This window comes from Achroia grisella, unplaced genomic scaffold, assembly GCF_030625045.1.
Source record: "Achroia grisella isolate CSIRO2021 unplaced genomic scaffold, CSIRO_AGI_Agris_v1 utg841, whole genome shotgun sequence".
Lineage (NCBI taxonomy): Eukaryota > Metazoa > Arthropoda > Insecta > Lepidoptera > Pyralidae > Achroia > Achroia grisella.
The window spans coordinates 708,567-729,356 of record NW_026713039.1 but is presented as its reverse complement, the minus strand read 5'-3'; the positions used below and the strand labels follow the sequence as shown (position 1 = coordinate 729,356).

Sequence of the window (20,790 nt, the reverse complement as noted above, 5' to 3'; positions counted from 1 at the left end):
TTTAAATAGGGTTGTAGCACTAATAAAGATTATTTCTATTTCTATGAAACTCAAGCGTAAATTTCTATCGGCAGGTTGCTGATGAAGTTAGGTACAGACATACTGGGCTCTGTACAGAGCAAGATTATGAAGACATTGGACGTCATACACGAGTGCTTCCCAGCTGATCTGCAACTCCACAACATATTCAGGTATTAAAACATATTTTGCAGATCTACTATAGATTTTAGACAACAAATGCGTGCGTGCGTGCGTGCGTGCGTGTTTGAGTGCGTGCGTGCGTGCGTGCGTGCGTGTTTGAGTGCGTGCGTGCGTGCGTGTTTGAGTGCGTGCGTGCGTGCGTGCGTGCGTGCGTGCGTGCGTGCGTGCGTGCGTGCGTGCGTGCGTGCGTGCGTGTTTGAGTGCGTGCGTGCGTGCGTGCGTGCGTGTTTGAGTGCGTGCGTGCGTGCGTGTTTGAGTGCATGCGTGCGTGCGTGTTTGAGTGCGTGCGTGCGTGTTTGAGTGCGTGCGTGCGTGCGTGCGTGCGTGTTTGAGTGCGTGCGTGCGTGCGTGCGTGCGTGTTTGAGTGCGTGCGTGCGTGTTTGAGTGCGTGCGTGCGTGCGTGCGTGCGTGTTTGAGTGCGTGCGTGCGTGCGTGCGTGTGTTGCGTGCGTGCGTGCGTGTTTGCGTGCGTGCGTGTTTGAGTGCGTGCGTGCGTGCGTGCGTGCGTGTGAGTGCGTGCGTGCGTGCGTGTTTGAGTGCGTGCGTGCGTGCGTGTTTGAGTGCGTGCGTGCGTGCGTGTTTGAGTGCGTGCGTGCGTGCGTGTTTGAGTGCGTGCGTGCGTGCGTGCGTGTTTGAGTGCGTGCGTGCGTGCGTGTTTGAGTGCGTGCGTGCTTGCTTGCGTGCGCGTATTTAACCTTATACCGCGGTCTGAAATTCTGCCTTGTGTGTTATAATCATAATAACGCACTTGTATCGTAATATACTATTATGTGTATGACAGGTTCCTGGCGGACGGTGCGACGGCCCCCACCAGCAAGACTAAGGGCGCCGCGCTACGTTTCCTGGCGGACCTCGCCCACGACTACTGCACGCCCGCCAGCCTCGCAGCAGCACTACACGGTGACTACTCCATTTCATTATCCGTCATACTTGGGAACGACCATGATAACTACTTGTAGTTATTTTATCATTTGTCATACTTGAGAACGATCGAGGTAATTACTAGTGCTTTTAGTTATTGTATCATTCGTCATACTCGGGAATGGTCATGTTAACAATTAGTGCTTCTAGATATGGCATCATCCGTACTCACGAACGGACGTTTAACAATATGAATAAAGTAGACTCAAATAATAAATATATAATGGTATACATTTGTGTCAGGCGGCGCGAACGGAGTAGCGGGGCGAGCACTAACGCGCGTGGCAATGCAGGCGGCAGACCTACGGGCGGCAGATGTACGGCTGGCCGCAAGGAGAGCCCTCGGCTGTCTGTACGACTGCAACCCCGGCCCGGTACTGCTCACTCTCACTATATTCTCCCCTCGTATATACGAGGAGATAGGTATGGAATAGCAGCAGTCACCCTACCTCACGTTCTCCATATTTCATCAGAGATAAAAGTGATAGAGATATTCAGTGGATTACGTATACAGTTGTAAATATAATTTATTTCGTTCCGATTGCAGTTGCACGTTACACACAAACTGTTACTTAGCAACAATACTTATTTTAAATGTGATGGATTATACTTTTTCTACTTCAATCAATGTGCCTAATAAAAAGGACTTCAACTAGAGAGACAAAATGACCTTAACCAGAGGTAACCGAGGTCACTGAAATGACTTTGTTCAAAGTAAACCAGAGGTATACTTTGTATAGAGTCAACTCGGTGAGTACCTCATTCTCACCAGTTTTTGTTTAATGGTGCACCCGCCTGCGCTATCGTTTTACGCTGGCGGGGCACCAGTGGAGGCTGATAATATGAATATGAGATCAGGTCAGTTTGCCCATTCTGATAAATTCACCAGAAGTTTCGAGGGGAATCGTGTGAAGGTCAATAATGGTTTTAACAGCATGGGGTATTTCAAGAAGGAATATGAGGTCAGGTCAGTGTGCCCATTCTGATAAATTAACCAGAAATTTCGAGGGGAACCGTGTGAAGGTCAATAATGGTATTAACAACATGGGATACCCCACTATTCAAGAAGGAATATAAGGTTTCTTTATGATCGGCAACGCGCACGTCCCTGACCCTCTGCGATCGATCCCCCAATTCAAACGCGGATCGAAATTACCACGGCCTCAACCGAGGTTCGAACCCCTAGCCTATATCCGTCAGGGAGTTGACCTTTAGCCGCTCCATAAGTCCTTCCTTTGGTTTGGAGTGTCATCTACACTCGCCCGCTATCGTCCGGTGAAGCTGTAAAGGCCAGCTGCGGCCAACAGCGTTAGAGTAGTCCGAAAAAAATCTCTGGCATTTCAGGTGTCCACAGGCTACAGTAATCATTTACCATCAGATACGCCTTATGCTTGTTTGCTACTTATGTAGTATAAAAAAAAAACTACCTGAAACCGCTAGATAGGCTAGTGTAGGTAATACAACTAATACAATACATTGGTGTTCATCAGTTCACGGCGCTGATGAGTGAACTGCCTCCGGAGACGCAGAGCATGGTCAACGGAGTGCTGCAGCAGCATGTCCGGAGAACATCGAGCAGTGAGTGGCATTTTTTTCTATTCTTGTATATCCGCACTCAGTAAGTGTGTCGGATTGATTGGTGAATGACCATGGATATCAAATCAAAATTCATTAAGTGTCTCAGATTGATTCGTAAATGACAATGGATATCAAATCAAAATTCATTAAGTGTCTCAGATTGATTGGTAAATGACAATGGATATCAAATCAAAATTCATTAAGTGTCTCAGATTGATTGGTAAATGACAATGGATATCAAATCAAAATTCATTAAGTGTCTCAGATTGATTGGTAAATGACAATGGATATCAAATCAAAATTCATTAAGTGTCTCAGATTGATTGATAAATGACAATGGATATCAAATCAAAATTCATTAAGTGTCTCAGATTGATTGGTAAATGACAATGAATATCAAATCAAAAATCGTTAAGTGTCTAGGATTGATTGGTAAATGACAATGGATATCAAATCAAAAATCATTAAGTGTTTCGGATTGATTGGTAAATGACAATGGATATCAAATCAAAAATCATTAAGTGTCTCGGATTGATTGGTAAATGACAATGAATATTAAATCAAAAATCATTAAGTGTCTCACATTGATTGGTGAATGACAATGGATATCAAATCAAAAAATCATTATCTCGATTTGGTTCATTGGAAATCAAACCAATAATCATTTATTCAAGTAGGATAGCTTATACCTACATAACACATAGGCTATTCACGCGAATGAAATCTCGAATATATATATAGGCTCCTACATTTTTCGGTACTATATGTGTATATAACATCCGTCCAGCCGGTAGCGACAGCCCACTCCGTACCGTCAGCAGCACCAGCAACTCTGCCAACGCTGAGGACGTGTACTCCAGGATAAGGAAGACCACCTCCGAAATACACACCTACACCGCGCAACACTCCAACGGTACGTTTTGTTAGACCTTTTCCTAAATTCAATTCAAATAATAGTCATATCTGAGAATAATTCACACAGCGCCATCTAGTCCCACGGTAAGCTGAGCTTGTGTTATGGGTACTAGACAACTGATAGAGAAATAATAATAATAATAAATACCACTGGACAATTAACACAGCGCCATCTAGTCCCACGGTAAGCTGAGCTTGTGTTATGGGTACTAGACAACTGATATATAAATAATAATAATAATATATAACCCTGGACAGTTAACACAGCGCCATCTAGTCCCACGGTAAGCTGAGCTTGTGTTATGGGTACTAGACAACTGATATATAAATAATATTAATAAATAACCCTGGACAATTAACACAGCGCCATCTAGTCCCACGGTAAGCTGAGCTTGTGTTATGGGTACTAGACAACTGATATATAAATAATAATAACAATATATACCACTGGACAATTCACACAGAGCCATCTAGTCCCACGGTAAGCTGAGCTTGTGTTATGGGTACTAGACAACTGATATAAATACATATTTTTGTATGTATATACATATATAATCTACATAGAAAACACCCACACGGATACAAACAATCATACACATGAATACAAATATTTATGCCGTGCGAGGAATCGAACCCGCGACGGAAGTAACGCGTGCTAAACCGCTAGATTACCAAGGTCGTCAAATTATGATAATAATTTCGTGTAGCACATTTGAAGTGTTGCATATGTGTGATCATGTTTGTGATGTTGCAGCTGAGTGTGGGAATCATATGTCGAGCAAGGACTCCGGCATTAGTCAGATGTCCGATGTGACACTCTCTGGTCGCCCGCACAACGGCGTGCCCAACGGACATTACAACAAGTAAGTATTTATTATACACTAGCTGTACCCACGACTTCGTCTGCGTGGAATTTAACTTTATTTTTCTAAAATAAAAGTACCCGAAATAAAAGTAGTCCGATATACAAATCTAAATAATAATAAATAAGGAGTAACGTAGGCTACGTTACTCCTTATTACATCACTATATAGCTACTTACCAAAAAAAATCACGTCAAAATAGATCCAGCCATTTCAGAGACTTATTATTATTTAGATTTGTATTTCAGAACAAACAGACAGACAGACTAAAACTGTAAAAAATGGTATTTTGGTGTATGTACCGTATTTATATTCATATGCATGTAGTAAAAAACGGTTATTACATCATTATATCGCTATAACATCACTATATAGCTACCTACCAAAAAAAATCACGTCAAAATAGATCCAGCCATTTCAGAGATTTATTATTATTTAGATTTGTATTTCGGAACAAACAGACTGACAGACAAAAACTGTAAAAAATGTTATTTCGATACCGTATTTATATTCATATGCATGTAGTAAAAAACGGTTACTACATCATTATATCGCTATAACATCACTATATAGCTACCTACCAAAAAAAATCACGTCAAAATAGATCCAGCCATTTCAGAGACTTATTATTATTTAGATTTGTATTTCGGAACAAACAGACAGACAGACAAAAACTGTAAAAAATGGTATTTTGGTGTATATACCGTATATATATTCATATGCATGTAAAAACGGTTATTTCAATATTACAAACAGATACTCCAATTTACAAATCACACAATAAGCCACTACACATCCTATGTGGTTGTAGCCCACTATATGCATAAACGAAATATCTCCTTTGGAAAGTATACACTATTCTGAGGATTTAAAAACCATCGCTTCTAAGAATATCCTTCAATACTTGTCCCTGACGGGTCTAGGTAGCGAACTCTGATAAAGGGCGAGCACAATAGATCTATGTAGGTCGCAGTGCTACAGGTCCATGCACCTGACAATAGCACAAACAACCCAATAAAAAAATATATCCATATATAAAAAATGTCACGATTAAAATAGATTAGAAAATTCTTTATTAAAATAAATTTATATTTAAGTAATGTTCTGGGTTATTTTTTTAATCTACCGCTCATTCGGAAAGCTGTCTCATCACAAGAAGAACGAGCAAGAAACTTGTGTGTTGCTCTTTTAAATAATTTGATTGAAATATTACATTTTTAAGTTGAAATGTGTGAATGCAAATGTTGTCCATAGAATAGAATAGAAAATCATTTATTCAAATAAACTTACATTGAAGCACTTTTGAATAGTCATCACATTTTTTTTAATCTACCGCTCATTCAAAAAGATGTCTCGTCAAATGAAGAACGAGCAAGAAACTTGCGTGTTGCTCTTTTAAATAATTTTATTCTTACTTTACATTTTTAAGTTTAAGTGTGTGAATACAAACTACCAATTAGCACTAATTCAATTAATTGCAATAAAAAAAATTACAGTGATGCGATTGCTCGCGCGGCATCTGCTGATAGTTCTGAGGAGGCTAGTAGTACCAAGGAGTCATCACCAGTGCCGGCTCATAACCGACTCGACTTCCCTCATCATCACAGGTGAACCATCATCATCATCATCACCGTAAATTTCAATACAAACTAGTGATCGCCCTATGATCGAAATCCGAGCGTTATTAATATACATTTGAACGTTATTTAGGATTTATTGTAGACTTACCAAAGTAACAACAACTAACTTCATACTTATTTGCAGCCATCATGTCTTAAGAAGTTACGATTCAACAAATCGGTATCGTAGGTTACCGGTTGAATCGTAACTTTTTATTTATTTAAATTTACATATGATAAATTAACAATACACATGGACTCTGTTTAAAGAGTGTGGCAATTTCGTAGATGACTCATTCCCAAATAGATATTTAAAATTTTGATCTGTTGTAGTGTCCAGTTAGCTCCTATAGTACGTCTGTTAAAAATCTTTTGCTGTATAGTAAGCTTTGTCGGTCAGTAGTTTTTTAAGCCTTTTTTTAAATAAATTAATTTTATCTTAATTTATTTTAAACGTTCAGTTTTAATTATTAAGTTTTCACAACATATAGAATTCACGTACATACACTAGTGTTTCCATTACGGTCTATAAATTAAACAGCACCAATAAAATTTTGTTGTTTCCGTACATATAGTGTTAGATATACCTATCAACTCTATGTACTAGTAAAAGTATGTATTATAATAAAATAACAACTATATAACATTAATTTAACTATGTCTCTAACACAATTCACTTTAGCAATTAAAATACAACCAGCACATCCTGTGCTCAAAGATCGAATGCCGCGGCCTACAAAAACCCTCCCTTTTATACAGAGAAGATATGAGTGGGGGTTATATGCAACTAGTTTAACGATACCGAGTAATAATGAAACTACCTTCTTTTAATACAAAATATCAGATTTTTCGACAATATCGATATGAACCCTAACAATAGTAATTTTTACGGAAATTTTTCTTATTTTGTCATCGGCAAGGGGTTCTGTAAACGTACACCAGGGCCACAAATCCCGGGAACTGCTCGGAGTTTCGCTCTCTGCCACACTATGGACCCGGCAAATCCATTTTTTTTTTTTATTAACTAATGTAGTTGTTTATATTTAACATGTTATTATTATAACTTTGTTTTTGGTTTAAATAAATTAATTATTTCTTTAAAAAGTGTGTCTATTATAATGTTTGTTTGTTTGTACAGTGACTACAATTCGAGCCAACTGGGCCGCGACAGACTAAAAGCGTACGAGACGGACGAGAACGGGTTCATTATCACCAAATGTGAGTTATTGCAGTTATTTTCATATAATTGGTATCGCAAAGTAGTTTGTTTTCTCAGGACAATTCACACAGCGCCATCTAGACCCAAGTTCAGCTAGCTAAAGCTTGTGTTATGGGTACTAGATAACTGATACAAATACATAGATATTTTTTTTCGTAATTGCATACATATATATAGAAAACATCCAGACCGATATATACACTACACAATCATACTCATGAATACCAATGTTTGTACTGTGCGAGGAATTGAACTCGCGACCATTGGACGTAAAGCGGTGTGCTAAACCGCTAGACCACCGAGGTCGTCAAACGTCGTTAACGTGCCACCTGATGGTAAACAGTAACCATCGCCTTAACCTACAACAGGAACGCATCGTACTAAAGCTAAGATACTGAGCCTCGAACGGACGACCTCGTGGGTGTAAGTCGGAGACCTACCCCGACTAGGAAACCACTAAGTCAATACACTCGTACACTTAAATTTGTTTACAGTAATAAGCCAGGACAATTCACAGTATCATCTCGTCCGAAATCAAGCATAGCTTGTGCAGAGCATAAATTTAAATTCATTTTTTTTAAATACATATATAATATACATAGAAAACACCCAAACGAAAATAATATAATAATAAATATAAAAATGTCTGTATCGTGCGAGGAATCGAACCGTCGACCATCGAAAGTAAGATGGTGTGATAAACATTTAGACAACAGGGGTCTTCAAATTTGAAATCAGATTATTTTATTGTAAATATGTATTGCAGCTGGTCTCCGCGAGCAAGAAGTACTGGAAGCACTGTGCAAGCTGGACGTAACCCAAGCGCCAGCAGAACAGTGGGAGTGCCTACTGCTGGCCACGCACGAAATCCTCAAGTATGGTGACTGTAGGAAACCCAGCGAGTATTTCAAGTGAGTTACTGCCGCCTCCCTTATTCCACCGAATTGCATATCATACACTAAAACTAACGTCATTACAAATTTCTTTGTGTAAGGTATAGGCATAAGTTGATTAGCCTGATGGTAAATGGCAGCTGTCGCCTGTATGAACAACAACCTGGATATCATGTTATCATGTGATACCGTTGATACCACTCATGTGGGATTACGATGACTTGGCTCCGTAGCTTGTAATTTTACTATCATGTTTACCCTTCAAATAGCTTAACAAATTTTAATGTAAATATGGTAAATGTATACAGTAACTAACCAGTGTCGTTGGCTCCCCGTAGGAAATTCACTAATAACAATATAATGTATTCATCATCATTGTCTTGCCTTTATCCCATTATTTGGGGTCGGCGCAGTACGTCATTCTCTTCCACTGCTCTCTATCGGTCGTCATATGTAAACATACTCTTCTTTTATTCATATCATCTTTCACACAATCCATCCATCTTTTCTATTATTAAATTATTAAAATAAAAATAAAAAAAACACAAAAGAGAAAAATTAAGAAAAAAAAAAAAAAAATTAACTGCGGGAAGCCACAATGTATATTTGCGGAGCAATGAAGGCGTGAAAAAAATAATAGAAACACAGGATTAAAAAAAAACAAAAAAAATTATAAGAGTTTGCTTTAAGCGATAAGGCCGCCTTTTGTTTGCATATCCTTCTTTTTATATTTCCTTTTTGTAATTATTTGTTTCTTTTATGCACAATAAAGAGTTTTATTATTATTATTATAAAAATGGACCTTCAGTCTATGGAAATAAGGTCATAGCTATAATATAAAAATTAGTTTAACGAAGCGATCTGCAAGTCGGCTGTACTGGTAAATTTGCAGTATTAACATTTTAATTCGTGTTTTTTATTATTATAGGAACATAGTTCGGGTAGCGTTGGCCGCGCTATCAATAGAGGAAAACTCCGGTGATAAAGAAAACTCTGAGAATATCTCCAATGCTCAACAAACTTCAGGTATATTGTTACGTTTTTACAAAAGGGTAAACAGTTATTTGTATTTTCACATATAGTCATTTATATCGATACGTGTCTGTTTCTTTGTTGAGTTTTTAAGTAAAAACGAGTGTGCGTTGATCTGTAATTGTGTGTGATTTATGTCAGAAAATGCACTGAAGTACGATTATTCCAGTCAGTAAAATGACAAGTGCAACTGTCACTGATACAAAAAAGGGTGCTCCGCTACAATAGTGATGTTCGGCGATCAATAGACTTAGACGTTTAATGCGTGCGACAATCAACATAGAAACCGATACGCACTCAATCTCTGTTCAATCAGATAACAACAGTCAATTAGATATGCAACAGTGATGAAAACCAAATCAAATTATATTTATTCCTGTATATTTATCTGGATGTCTCCATTGGAATTGACTGACTCGAAAAACTACTCGATTAACATGTGTGAGATTACGAATATTCGGTGTGGAAACCTGACCAGCGCTACGACCTTCTCCAGTGGCGATCAAATTCCGACCGTTATTGGTCTACACCCATATCGCGACACGTGTTTCTCCTCTGAACGAGGCATCATCAGGCGTTAAAGAGTTCGTGTACAGCTCGGAAGCCTAGTGTTGACTCATCGGCGACCAAACTGCGGCTCTTGTCGCGGTTTCGTCGAAGGAGACTGGAGAAGGTCGTAGCGCTGGTCAGGTTTCCACACCGAATTTGACCGGTAGATTTGATATTCATAAGAGTCTGTAATAGACCTACATGAATAGAGATAGTTTGAATTTTTTTTTTAATTTTGAATATTCGTAGTCTCACACATGTCAATTGTAGCGGAATTAAACAAAATAACAAAAATCCATCGAGTAGTGAAATGGACTTCCGCAAAGTAACAGCTAATCGATTAAAAATGACTCGAAAAAGACTGAGTCTTAGGTGTTTGTTTGTTTGGTCGTGGTCGTGATGTGTGGTGGTCGCGGAGCAGGGTGGGGCTCGGCCGGGGAGCGGGCGGCGGCGGAGGCTGTGAAGGTGCTGGTGTGGCTGTGTCGCCGCCAGGAGACGCGCGCGCAGTGGCTCGACTACTTCGACCTCATCCTGCTGAAGCTCATCAACGCGTACGGCGCCCTCAACAAGGAGGTCATGCGGGCGGTCGACGCCGGCATGCCGCACGTCGCACACGCACTGCCGGCGCCCCAGGTACCACCGCACTATACAGGCTGCTCCACTACTCGGACCTGCTCCGCTCCACGAGGAGGTCACACACGCACTGCCGGCGCCCCAGGTACCACCGCACTATACAGGCTGCTCCACTACTCGGACCTGCTCCGCTCCACGAGGAGGTCACACACGCACTGCCGGCGCCCCAGGTGACCACCGCACTATACAGGCTGCTCCACTACTCGGACGCACTGGCCGCGCCGCGGGTCAACGGTTTTTTTCTTGTCATTATTGGTGTGTCAAGACGATTCAATAAATTTTATTCTATACTCTTTAATCTGTACTAATATTAGAAAACTGAAGAGTTTGTTTGTTTGTTTGAACGCCCTAATCTCAGCAACTACTGGTTCGAATTGAAAAATTGTTTTTCTGTTGGATAGTCCATTTGTAGAGGAAGGCTTTAAGCTATATAACATTACGCTACGACCAATAGGAGCGGAGCTGCAATGAAAAATATTACAAAAGGTGGGGAAATGAAACGCAGACGAAGTTGCGCTGGTCAGCTAGTTAATACGTGATGTGTGTGCAGGTGCTGGCGCTGCTGAAGCCTGTGATCCGCACGCGAGGGTATCCCACCTCGCTGTGTGCTCTCAAGCTGGCTGCTGAAGTGGCCAAGGCCCGGAGTCACGAGCTCACAGATGATGTGGTGGCTCAGCTCATGGAGGGCGTCGGACAGGTACCACTATTAATAATAATAATAAAAATGATTGTTAGTATGTACAATGAAGAAAAATCACGGGATCTTCATCATCATCATCATCATCATCTCAACCCTGAAGAAGTCCTCTGTTGAATATGAGATCTCGTGATTTTTCTTTATACATAAAATTGGAGTATCTGTTTGTAATATTGAAATAACCGTTTTTTACAACATGCATATGAATATAAATACGGTACATACACTAAAATAACAATGTGTCTGTCTGTCTATTTGTTCCGACTAATCTCTGAAATGTCTGGACCTATTTTGACGGGACTTTTATTGGCAGGTAGCTGATGTAATAAGGAGTAACTTAAGTTACTTTTATTTTAGAAAATTTAAGTATATTTCACACTGATGAAGTCGCGAGTACAGTTATTTATTCAAATAAACTTAATTTAAGCACTTTTGAATAGTCATGATGACATATTTTTTTTAATGTACCACTCATTCGGAAAGCTGTCTCATCACAAGAAGAACGAGCAAGAAACTTGTGTGTTGCTCCTTTTCTTTTTAATTCTATTATTCTATGTGAATGTTTTTTTTTTAATTTATATATTCTTACACTACATATTGTATGTACCCGTAAAAAGTATTGTAAGATATTTCAACTCTATGTACTAGTAAAAGTATGTATTATAATAAAATAACAACTATATAACATTAATTTAACTATGTCTCTAACACAATTCACTTTAGCAATTAAAATACAACCAGCACATCCTGTGCTCCAAATGCCGTGGCTATTTTCTTTTTTTTTTTTTCGGACTACTCTAATGCTGTTGGCCGCAGCTGGCCTTTACAGCTTCACCGGACGATAAGGGGCGAGTGCAGATGGCACTCCAAACCAAAGGACTTATGGAGCGGCTGAAGGCCAACTCCTGCCTGACGGATACGACTTTCGTCTGAGGGCACCACTAGGGGTTGGAACCTCGGCTCAGTCCGTCGTAATATCGATCCCCGTTTGAATTGGGCGGGGGATCGATCGGAGGGGATGCCGTGGCTTACAAAAACCCTCCCTTTTATACAGAGAAGATATGAGTGGGGGTTATATGCAACTAGTTTAACGATACCGAGTAATAATGAAACTACCTTCTTTTAATATTTTTAAATATCAGATTTTTCGACAATATCGATGTAAACCCTAGCTGTATGGAAAGGGTATACAAGGGGTAAATTTTTTTTTGCAATCATGTAATTGTTTTGTTGCAGCTGGCCGACCATCAGAACTCGGCGGTGCGTAAAGCCGCGGTATTCTGTATGGTTGCATTCACGTTCGCGCTCGGAGAGGAACGAATGCAGCCACACCTCAAACATCTGTCTGTCAGCAAATATCGCTTATTGCAGGTCAGTGATATCATCACATAGTATAACAAAGTCGCTGTCTGTCCGTCCACATCTATGCTTAAATGTTTAAGACTACGCAACGGATTTTGAAGCGGTTTTTTTAATAGATAGAATGATTCAAGAGGAAGGTTTATATATATAATACATGTACACCTAGGCGAAGCCGGAGCGAGTAGCTAGTATCTTATATATAAAATTCTCATGTCACAATGTTACCATACTCCTACAAAACCGCTTGACCGATTTTTATAAAATTGAATCTATGAATCGGCTACGGTCTGTTTTTCATACCCCTAAGTCATAAGGTTGTCGACCCCTTACATTTTTGTAAATTTTTTGAACAAATTTTATTTTTTTATGTGTCATTAAAAAATACAACCCTAAATCAACCAACTTTCTATCATCAACCCCTATTTTTCCTTAGTCCTTCGCTAGACACATGTGTCCTGGGTCGTCAAGTAGTTTATTTTAGTGTTTTTTTATGACTAGTAATTAAAAATACATACATCATAAATCTATATTTTTAATGGTGATATTAAAGTGTATGGCATAACAACGACTACCGGGCCATCTAGTATCTAGTTACATATATAAAACTAATGGTCTGTCTCGACTTTAAAAAATAAAAAAATCTTACCTCTAGAAAACGTACCTTGATTAATCGACATGTATCTACTATATACTCCCAAATTTGAATTAAACAATGAATCTGTATTATTGTAAACATGTATCCTTATTTGCAAAGAATACGAGCTGAGTTTCTTCTTAGTTTTTCTCATCTCGAAATCATTAGGAACTGAAGAACGGTAGAGTTGACATATCATAAGAGTCTGTAATCGACCTAAATGAATAAAGATGTTTTTAATTGAATATGTATATACAGGTGTATATAAGCAAGCAGCGCGAGGAAGGCCGCAGCGGTGGCGGCGGTGGTGGCGGTGGTGGTGGTGGTGGTGGTGGTGGTGGTGGTGGTGGTGGTGGTACGTAGCGGCGGCGGCGGCGCGCGCACACCACCACCCGCGCCACGCAGACCGACGCGCACTAGTGGTCAGTACCGGCGCCGCCCGCACTCTCACCTGACACGTGACACTCATTTGCATCGCCAAAATTTTAGTGATCCGTTGTCTTCTGGCAGCTGAATGAAAGGCAGTCACGGTAGATTAGTCGTCTGGCAATTCAATTAAAGGTTTCTTTTATGAATGGCAATGGAATTGTACACCCGCCTGCGCTGTATACGCTGGCGGGGCGCCAGTGGAAGATGATGAGATGAACATGAGGTCAGGTCAGTTAGCCCATCGTGACAAATTCAACAGGAATTTATCACGGTGGTTTCCAGGGGTAACGCGTGGAGGTCAACCTAACTTGGCATAGTACTAGCAATAAGATCATCAATCCACATTACCAACAACAAACTTCTCTTTCCCCCAAGCAGTTACGGTTACAATAGTTAGGAAAAGTTACGTTTTCTATTTTAGCAAAGGTTAACTTGGTTTCTCAACGTGATGCCTACGCCCCACAGGAGGGAAATTCGACTCAATCTGATTCTTCACCCTTCTGTCGCCAACCCCTATTTCTAATAGCGATTTTAATTTATTAAATTAAACACAACGACGTTTACAGGGTTAATTAGTTTTTTATAATAATTTTTCTTTACAATGAAAGTGTTTAATTACCTACGTTATGTTATTATTATCTAATATATAAAATTGTCGTATCACTGGTTTTGTGTTTATACTCAAATTGTCACCCTTTTTCCACCAACCCCTATTTTTAATAACGATATTATGCCCAATTTACACCCAGCCCGAGTGGGCAGGGAAGTGAGCAGCGCGAGAGTGTAAACACTTCCCATTCCATTGGCGCTGCCACTCGCGCTGCCCGGCGCTCCCTCGTTTATCGGTTTCCGTCCGCGAGTCAAAGGACTGGCAGCGCGAGTGGCAGCGTGTTTTTACATTCAGCCCTCTTGCTCAGTTGTCGCCCGGCAATATTTCCGGCAGCGCGAGTGACAGGAGAAGCGGCTGAATATAAACGTAGCACTAGTACTTAATTTATATATGGAAAAAAATTAACGGGACAGCTAGTTGTACATAACAATGACTGATAATTGTATTTATTTTTAGGGCCTGCATCCGCGGAGTTATCACCCTTCTACTGGACCTTTCATCTGCGTTTGAGTTTCTTTCGGTTACTACCCTTCACCTGATATGTACAGAGGGTAATTTTATTGTAACATTACATAGACTTTTACACCCTGTATTGTAAAATATTAGTTCAAAACTGTCCCAAATATAAAAAAAATAGTGTCATAATTTCCTAAGCTAAAGACTTCAAATCCTTATATATGGACTGTAAATTTGTATAATTTAAATATATAATACAGAGAACAAATTGAATAAAATTATGAGCACGCGAAACGTTTTTTTTTTCGATACAGTCCAAAAAAAAATATAATAATAATTTCTTATATTTTCCATATAGATTTAGTCAAGTTCTAACCAGTAGTTTTGGAGTTATCGTTAATAATACTATTAAAGTCAGTCTTCTCAAGGCCTTATTTTCTGTATCGTTTTTAAAAAAAAAATTATTGAGGATTTTGTACTATAGTCTTGTAGACCTGTATCACTGCGACCTACATAGATCTATTGTTCTCGCCCTTTTTTTTAAAGTTCGCTACCTAGGCCCGTCAGGGACAAGAATTGAAGGATATTCTTAGAAGCGATGGTTTTTGTCTCCTCAGGATAGAGTGTATACTTTCCAAAGGAGATATTTCGTTTATGCATGAGTGGGCTACAACCACATAGGATGTGTAGTGGCGTTTCCTCTTCAACTTGGAAAAATCTGCAGATTGTTTTTTTTTTTCAAATAATGTAAAATTACAGCAAAATGAGGTTTTTTTTTAATTGGGACAGTTTTGTAACTAAAATGTTTAACGGTTGTCATATAAATGTGAATAAACTGAAGTTTTGACAATATATCGAAAACTAGTATATTACTCGATTAATTTTAATAGTTTAAAAACGGCCTTGGTGGTCTAACGGTTTAACACATCGCTGTACTTTCCGATGGTCGCGAGTTCGATGCCTATATATATTATGTATGTATTTATAAGTATATTTTATATTTAATATTATAGGTATTTATATCAGTTGTTTGGATCGATTCCTCACATGGTACAAATTTTTGTATACATGAGTACGACTCTGTGTTTTTCTGGGTGTTTTCTATATATGTATATATTTCCAAAAAAAATATCTATGTATTTATATATATTCTTTATTGCACAGATAATACAAAGATATTATAATTTAGAGACAATGTCAGTTGTCTAGTACCAATAACACAAGCTCTGCTTACCGTGGAACTAGATGGCGCTGTGTTAATTCTCCAGAATAATAATTATTTCAAATTATTGAAATTTAACTTTAATCATACAACTTTAAAGTGTATATTCCAAAGATTGTAATTTTTTACTTAATCCAGTATTATACTAGCAGTGTGATATTTCACTGACTTTTTTTTTATATAAAATAATGAAATGACAAAGGAATCATGTCAAAGCTATAGTTCAAAATATTTGCGACAATTCTCGAACACATATTTCTAAGGTATATTTATAAATATATCAAGAAATTGATACATGTAATATTTAATACAAATATCATGTTTATAAGACAATTGTTTAGTATATGGGTGCTGTTGTAGAAAAATGTAGTAATCTATTTATAATGGGATAGGTATTTCAATAATAGTACATAGTACAGTAGATAGAGTGAAGTGACATATATATATATAATTACTAACTGTGCCCGTGGTTACACCACATGAAATTTTTAACCAGCTCGGAATAACAAATGTTGTACATGTTTTCAAACAAATGTTGTACATGTTTACAATAATACAGATTCATTTTTAAATTCATATCTGTGAGAATAGAGTGACCTTTAAATTATTTTTTACCATTATAAATTGCATTACTACATTTCTCTCCAATAGGTGTTTCTAAATGTACAGTCAAGTGTATGTTTGCATTATTTATTACACAATTAATGTGAGTAAACAGTAATAAATTTATTTGTTTTCGGATAGAGTAATATTTTACCTGACTGTACACTGAAATTACATCTCGCGTTTCATTTCGGTTTCGCCTTTGGTTTTTGACTATTATTGTTAATACAAAATTTAGTATTTGAATTGACTTTTTTGGCATATTGTATTGTGGTTTTGAATATGTTGTCATACAATTGTATATGATTGGTTATATTAATATGTATATATATATGATATGATAAGAAATTGAGTGAATAACGAGATGACTGCGAACAGAGATGAATGGAAGAGAAAAAACATATTACGACGACCCCAAATAATTGGGATAAGGAAGAATCAGATGATGATATATGTATATATATATATGACAATAACTTTATTTTATATATTTTGACGGCCTGTGGTCTAGCGGTTTAGCATACCGCTTTGCTTCCAAAGGTCGCGGGTTCGAGTCCTCGCACGGCACAAACATTTTATATTCACGAGTATGATTGTTTGTATCGGTCTGCGTGTTGTCTATGTATATTATGTATTTAGAAAAAATATATCTATGTATTTATATCAGTTGTCTAGTACCCACAACACAAGCTCTGCTTACCATGGGACTGGATGGCGCTGTGTTAATTGTACAGGTTTATTTATTTATTTCTTTTTGACAAATGACTCTATCATATACATTGTATGGTATTTGTAATAACCCACTAAATATTTGTTCAAACCAAACAGCAGTTTGAATGTTAAATTTTGTATGCAAAACATTGTAAAAGACATTTTCATGAGAACCACGGGAAGGAGATGCGCGCGTCTGAAGTTGTATAGTGTCTTATAATTCGAAGTTTCGTTTAGATTTGAACGGTCTCATATATTACAGAACAATAAAACAAAGTTTTTAATTAGCGTTTATAAAAAAAAAAAACATTTTTGTGGTATATTTATTCATCAAGCCAACATTTCATATTTATGTGGTATAAAATATTAGTTTAGTAAATCAACGAAACAACAGGTTTTTTTTTTTTTATATCATAATTTGAGCGCGTTTGACCGCAATCTCACCTGATGTTAAGTGATGATGTGGTCTAAGCTGTTACACGCAAGCTCAAATAATACCTATTAACTCTTGACTTAAAAGACCCAATGTTGTAAGAGGCAGGAAAAATAGACGCTGGTAGAGAGTTCCACTCCTGGTACAACAGTAACAGGTCGTTTTAGGTTCATCGAGGACCGTTCAAGTATTATGTAAGCAGATATTACAATAATTTACCCCCTCATCCCCTTGTCAGCAAAAGTAAGCAAATCTCTTAATGGCAACCCTCACATTGTCTTCGCTAAAGAAAAATATATTAATTGAAAAATGTTACCATAATATTTTTCAATTAATATATTTTTCTTTAACAAAGACAATGTGAGGGTTGCCATTCGTGTAAAAATGTAAATGACTACCGATGACGTAATCATTATTTTGACTCCCCTAACCCCCATGTCATCCAAAACAAGCAGACCCCCAGCCCCCCCTTAGTTCTTACGTAATACTTGAACGGTTCATGTTTATATTTTATATTTAAGTGGTATACCCAAATATTTTATTACTAGTAACAATAAAAAAACATGCTTTGTTTTAATTGAAAATACCACGGTTATTCGAATTTAGAATTGTTTTAAATTACCACATACAATTGAAATGTATATAACATTTACCACTCTAGTCAACTTCTCAAGTTTCGTGGTCAAAGGAAATTAGAGACGAAAATGAAATAATGTAAATGTGTTCTTATATCCTTGACATAGAGTTGGAAATCGTACGCTTCAAGTTATTTGGTCTGTGGTAAGGGCTCGTTCAAATCTTCACGTGAGGGCGTGTAGATAAGTGCAATGGTATGTGTGATGTGTAAATTATTGCTGTATGTATGTACAGTTTTGTATGTTTGTTCGCGATTTTCTTATTAGAAATTATGGATGTTACGGCGGTTGAGAATGTTAGTTGGTACATAAAAATGTGATACGATCCATCATGGTAAATTCTAACTGCACATGTATATCAAATATCTGTGGTATTTACCGCTAGAAACAATATTAGTGTTTATATATTTTATTTCAAACAAAATCGCTTTCATTTCTAAATCATATACCACAAAGATGAGTTGTGGTAAATTTACCACGCAAGCTAGAATTCTCAATCACACTAACACAGTGTATTTATAAATGGATAGGTTTAATTGCCGTATGATTGCACTTGGATATGGTTAATAGTAGATCAAGCCGTAGCTTGGAACTTGTGATGTAACTTTAACACTCAAGGAAGCTTTTCATATTTGTGTGGTAAACTCCTTAACTGATATGAATTTCGATAGCTCGTGATAGATGTGATTTTTACGATGTCTCCTAGTTTTTTTCATCTATAAAACAATGATATTATTGGTACATTCATTCATAATTTGAGAGCTGTGCTCTTGTCGGTGGAGCTCCCGCCACCTTCCACGATCTTCTATCAGGCCTTTTAGCTGTTGATACGACACGACTCTGCTTGATATATTATTGATATTATTGGTATGGCTTCGGAATTCATATAGTTGTAGTAGGCGTGTCAGTACATATGAAGCAGTGAAGTGTATGTAAAAATCGGGTCCATACATGTACATTAAAGATATTGTATTACGTCATTGTACTGTGAAAATTTCATGTGGTATTGGTATTTTTTTTAATGAAATAATCTTCATCGGTTTTGTAGCTCTTTTATAAGTCTTGTCAACGTCTAGTGTGTTCTTTTATATAGTAATTGATAATATAGTCAATATATATTTTTTAATTCAATATAATTTGTCTGTGTATTCTGTAAAGTAAAAAGAAGTATTTTTTTTTTTATTGTAAATTAAAAATAAAAATAACAATCAAAAAAGAAAAAAAATTGTCAATACTTTACATCTTTTTACTTTACAGGATACCACAGACAAAGCATATTAATAATTATATAGAAAAATCAAAATGATTTAAAATATAGTTGAGTAAAATAGAGGACTCCAGTTTTACTCAATTAAAGTAGATATCCGAACGGAATATTGATAAAAAAATGACGTGCATATAGTAACAATAGGCAGTTTTAAATCATTTTGATTAAAGTCAAAATATTGTACTATCAAGAAAGAAACAAAAAAAATTTCAATTCTTTTTCTTAACATAAATAACATTCTAATTCTATATTCTAATGTAACTAATATACTACAAGAAGTTATATTACCACATCAATCAGACAGTTTCACAACTAGTACAAAACGACAAAAACCCATACATTCCCTCGATGTTTAGTTCCTAACACCTAAATTGGCTGTGTTTATTTTTATAGGGTTGTGTCAGTGATAAATATATATATTTTAATAATGAAATAACCGTATAACAGTTTGTTAATGAAGTTTGAACTTTATGTGCTATCGTTTATGGTTTAATTTGAAATTAACCGACATGTATGGACCCGGTTTGAGATTGTTTTGTCTATATATATGCCTATTTCTTCCATAAAGTCCATTAAGTGCCCTTCCTAGATCATTGTAAGATTCTGTAGTAAACAATTATATTTTAATACTGTATAGTCTCTGCAATTTTGTATATATGTACCTTTGATATCCATAAACTACATCAAACATACAAAGGGAAGTTATACTGTCACCCCGACAGTGTAACTTCCGGTAGCGGTGGTCAGGTTTCCGCACTGAATATATGTCGTCGGTTAAATAGAAAAATGTCAGTATTCAAAATGTACATTTTTGTCTTGTCTTGTCGACAGGCATTTAGTGTTTATAAATTTATTTAAATTATTTTTCCCTTATAAGTTTTAAATTTACATAGAAGTATTATATATCATTTTTAAATATTTAGAGAATGATTAAGACGGCGTGGTTAATTTAATTGACTTATATAAAAGAAGGAGATTCTAACTTGTAATTTTGAAAAATTACATTTTTCTATTTAATCGACGATGTAGTCTCACACAAGTTAATGGTAGCGGATTTAAAGAATAATTACAATATAAGTGCGTTATAATGGTTATAACACGCGGCGGAGTTTCAGTCCGAGTCGACGCCGAGTTCGTAATAGCGCCGAGTGTGTTAAATACGCATAACGTACCACGTGTTTCAACACACTTCATTTTAAATAAACTCAACATAGAACTGTGATACACACTGTCGCTTTCCTGCCGTTTTACTTTTTTAAATCAGATTTTTCAAATATAATTTGTTTCTTGAATAAAGTAATTTAGTTTA

General features: G+C 37.2%; 1 protein-coding gene across 1 annotated transcript in view; it reads left to right on the top strand.

Moving 5' to 3' along the window:
- Positions 1-13,448, top strand: part of LOC131852193 (CLIP-associating protein) — a gene marked incomplete at its 3' end in the record, with an annotated part of 59,513 nt that extends 46,065 nt beyond the window's left edge. The window contains exons 25-38 of the mRNA XM_059202836.1: positions 75-191; positions 982-1,100; positions 1,365-1,495; positions 2,612-2,699; positions 3,487-3,612; positions 4,369-4,477; positions 5,974-6,084; positions 7,235-7,314; positions 8,082-8,226; positions 9,137-9,234; positions 10,211-10,422; positions 10,973-11,119; positions 12,356-12,490; positions 13,374-13,448. Of these exons, the coding sequence (XP_059058819.1) occupies positions 75-191; positions 982-1,100; positions 1,365-1,495; positions 2,612-2,699; positions 3,487-3,612; positions 4,369-4,477; positions 5,974-6,084; positions 7,235-7,314; positions 8,082-8,226; positions 9,137-9,234; positions 10,211-10,422; positions 10,973-11,119; positions 12,356-12,490; positions 13,374-13,448 (1,693 nt within the window). The remainder of the gene's footprint in view (positions 1-74; positions 192-981; positions 1,101-1,364; positions 1,496-2,611; positions 2,700-3,486; positions 3,613-4,368; positions 4,478-5,973; positions 6,085-7,234; positions 7,315-8,081; positions 8,227-9,136; positions 9,235-10,210; positions 10,423-10,972; positions 11,120-12,355; positions 12,491-13,373) is intronic.
- Between the last annotated feature and the right edge of the window lie 7,342 nt (positions 13,449-20,790).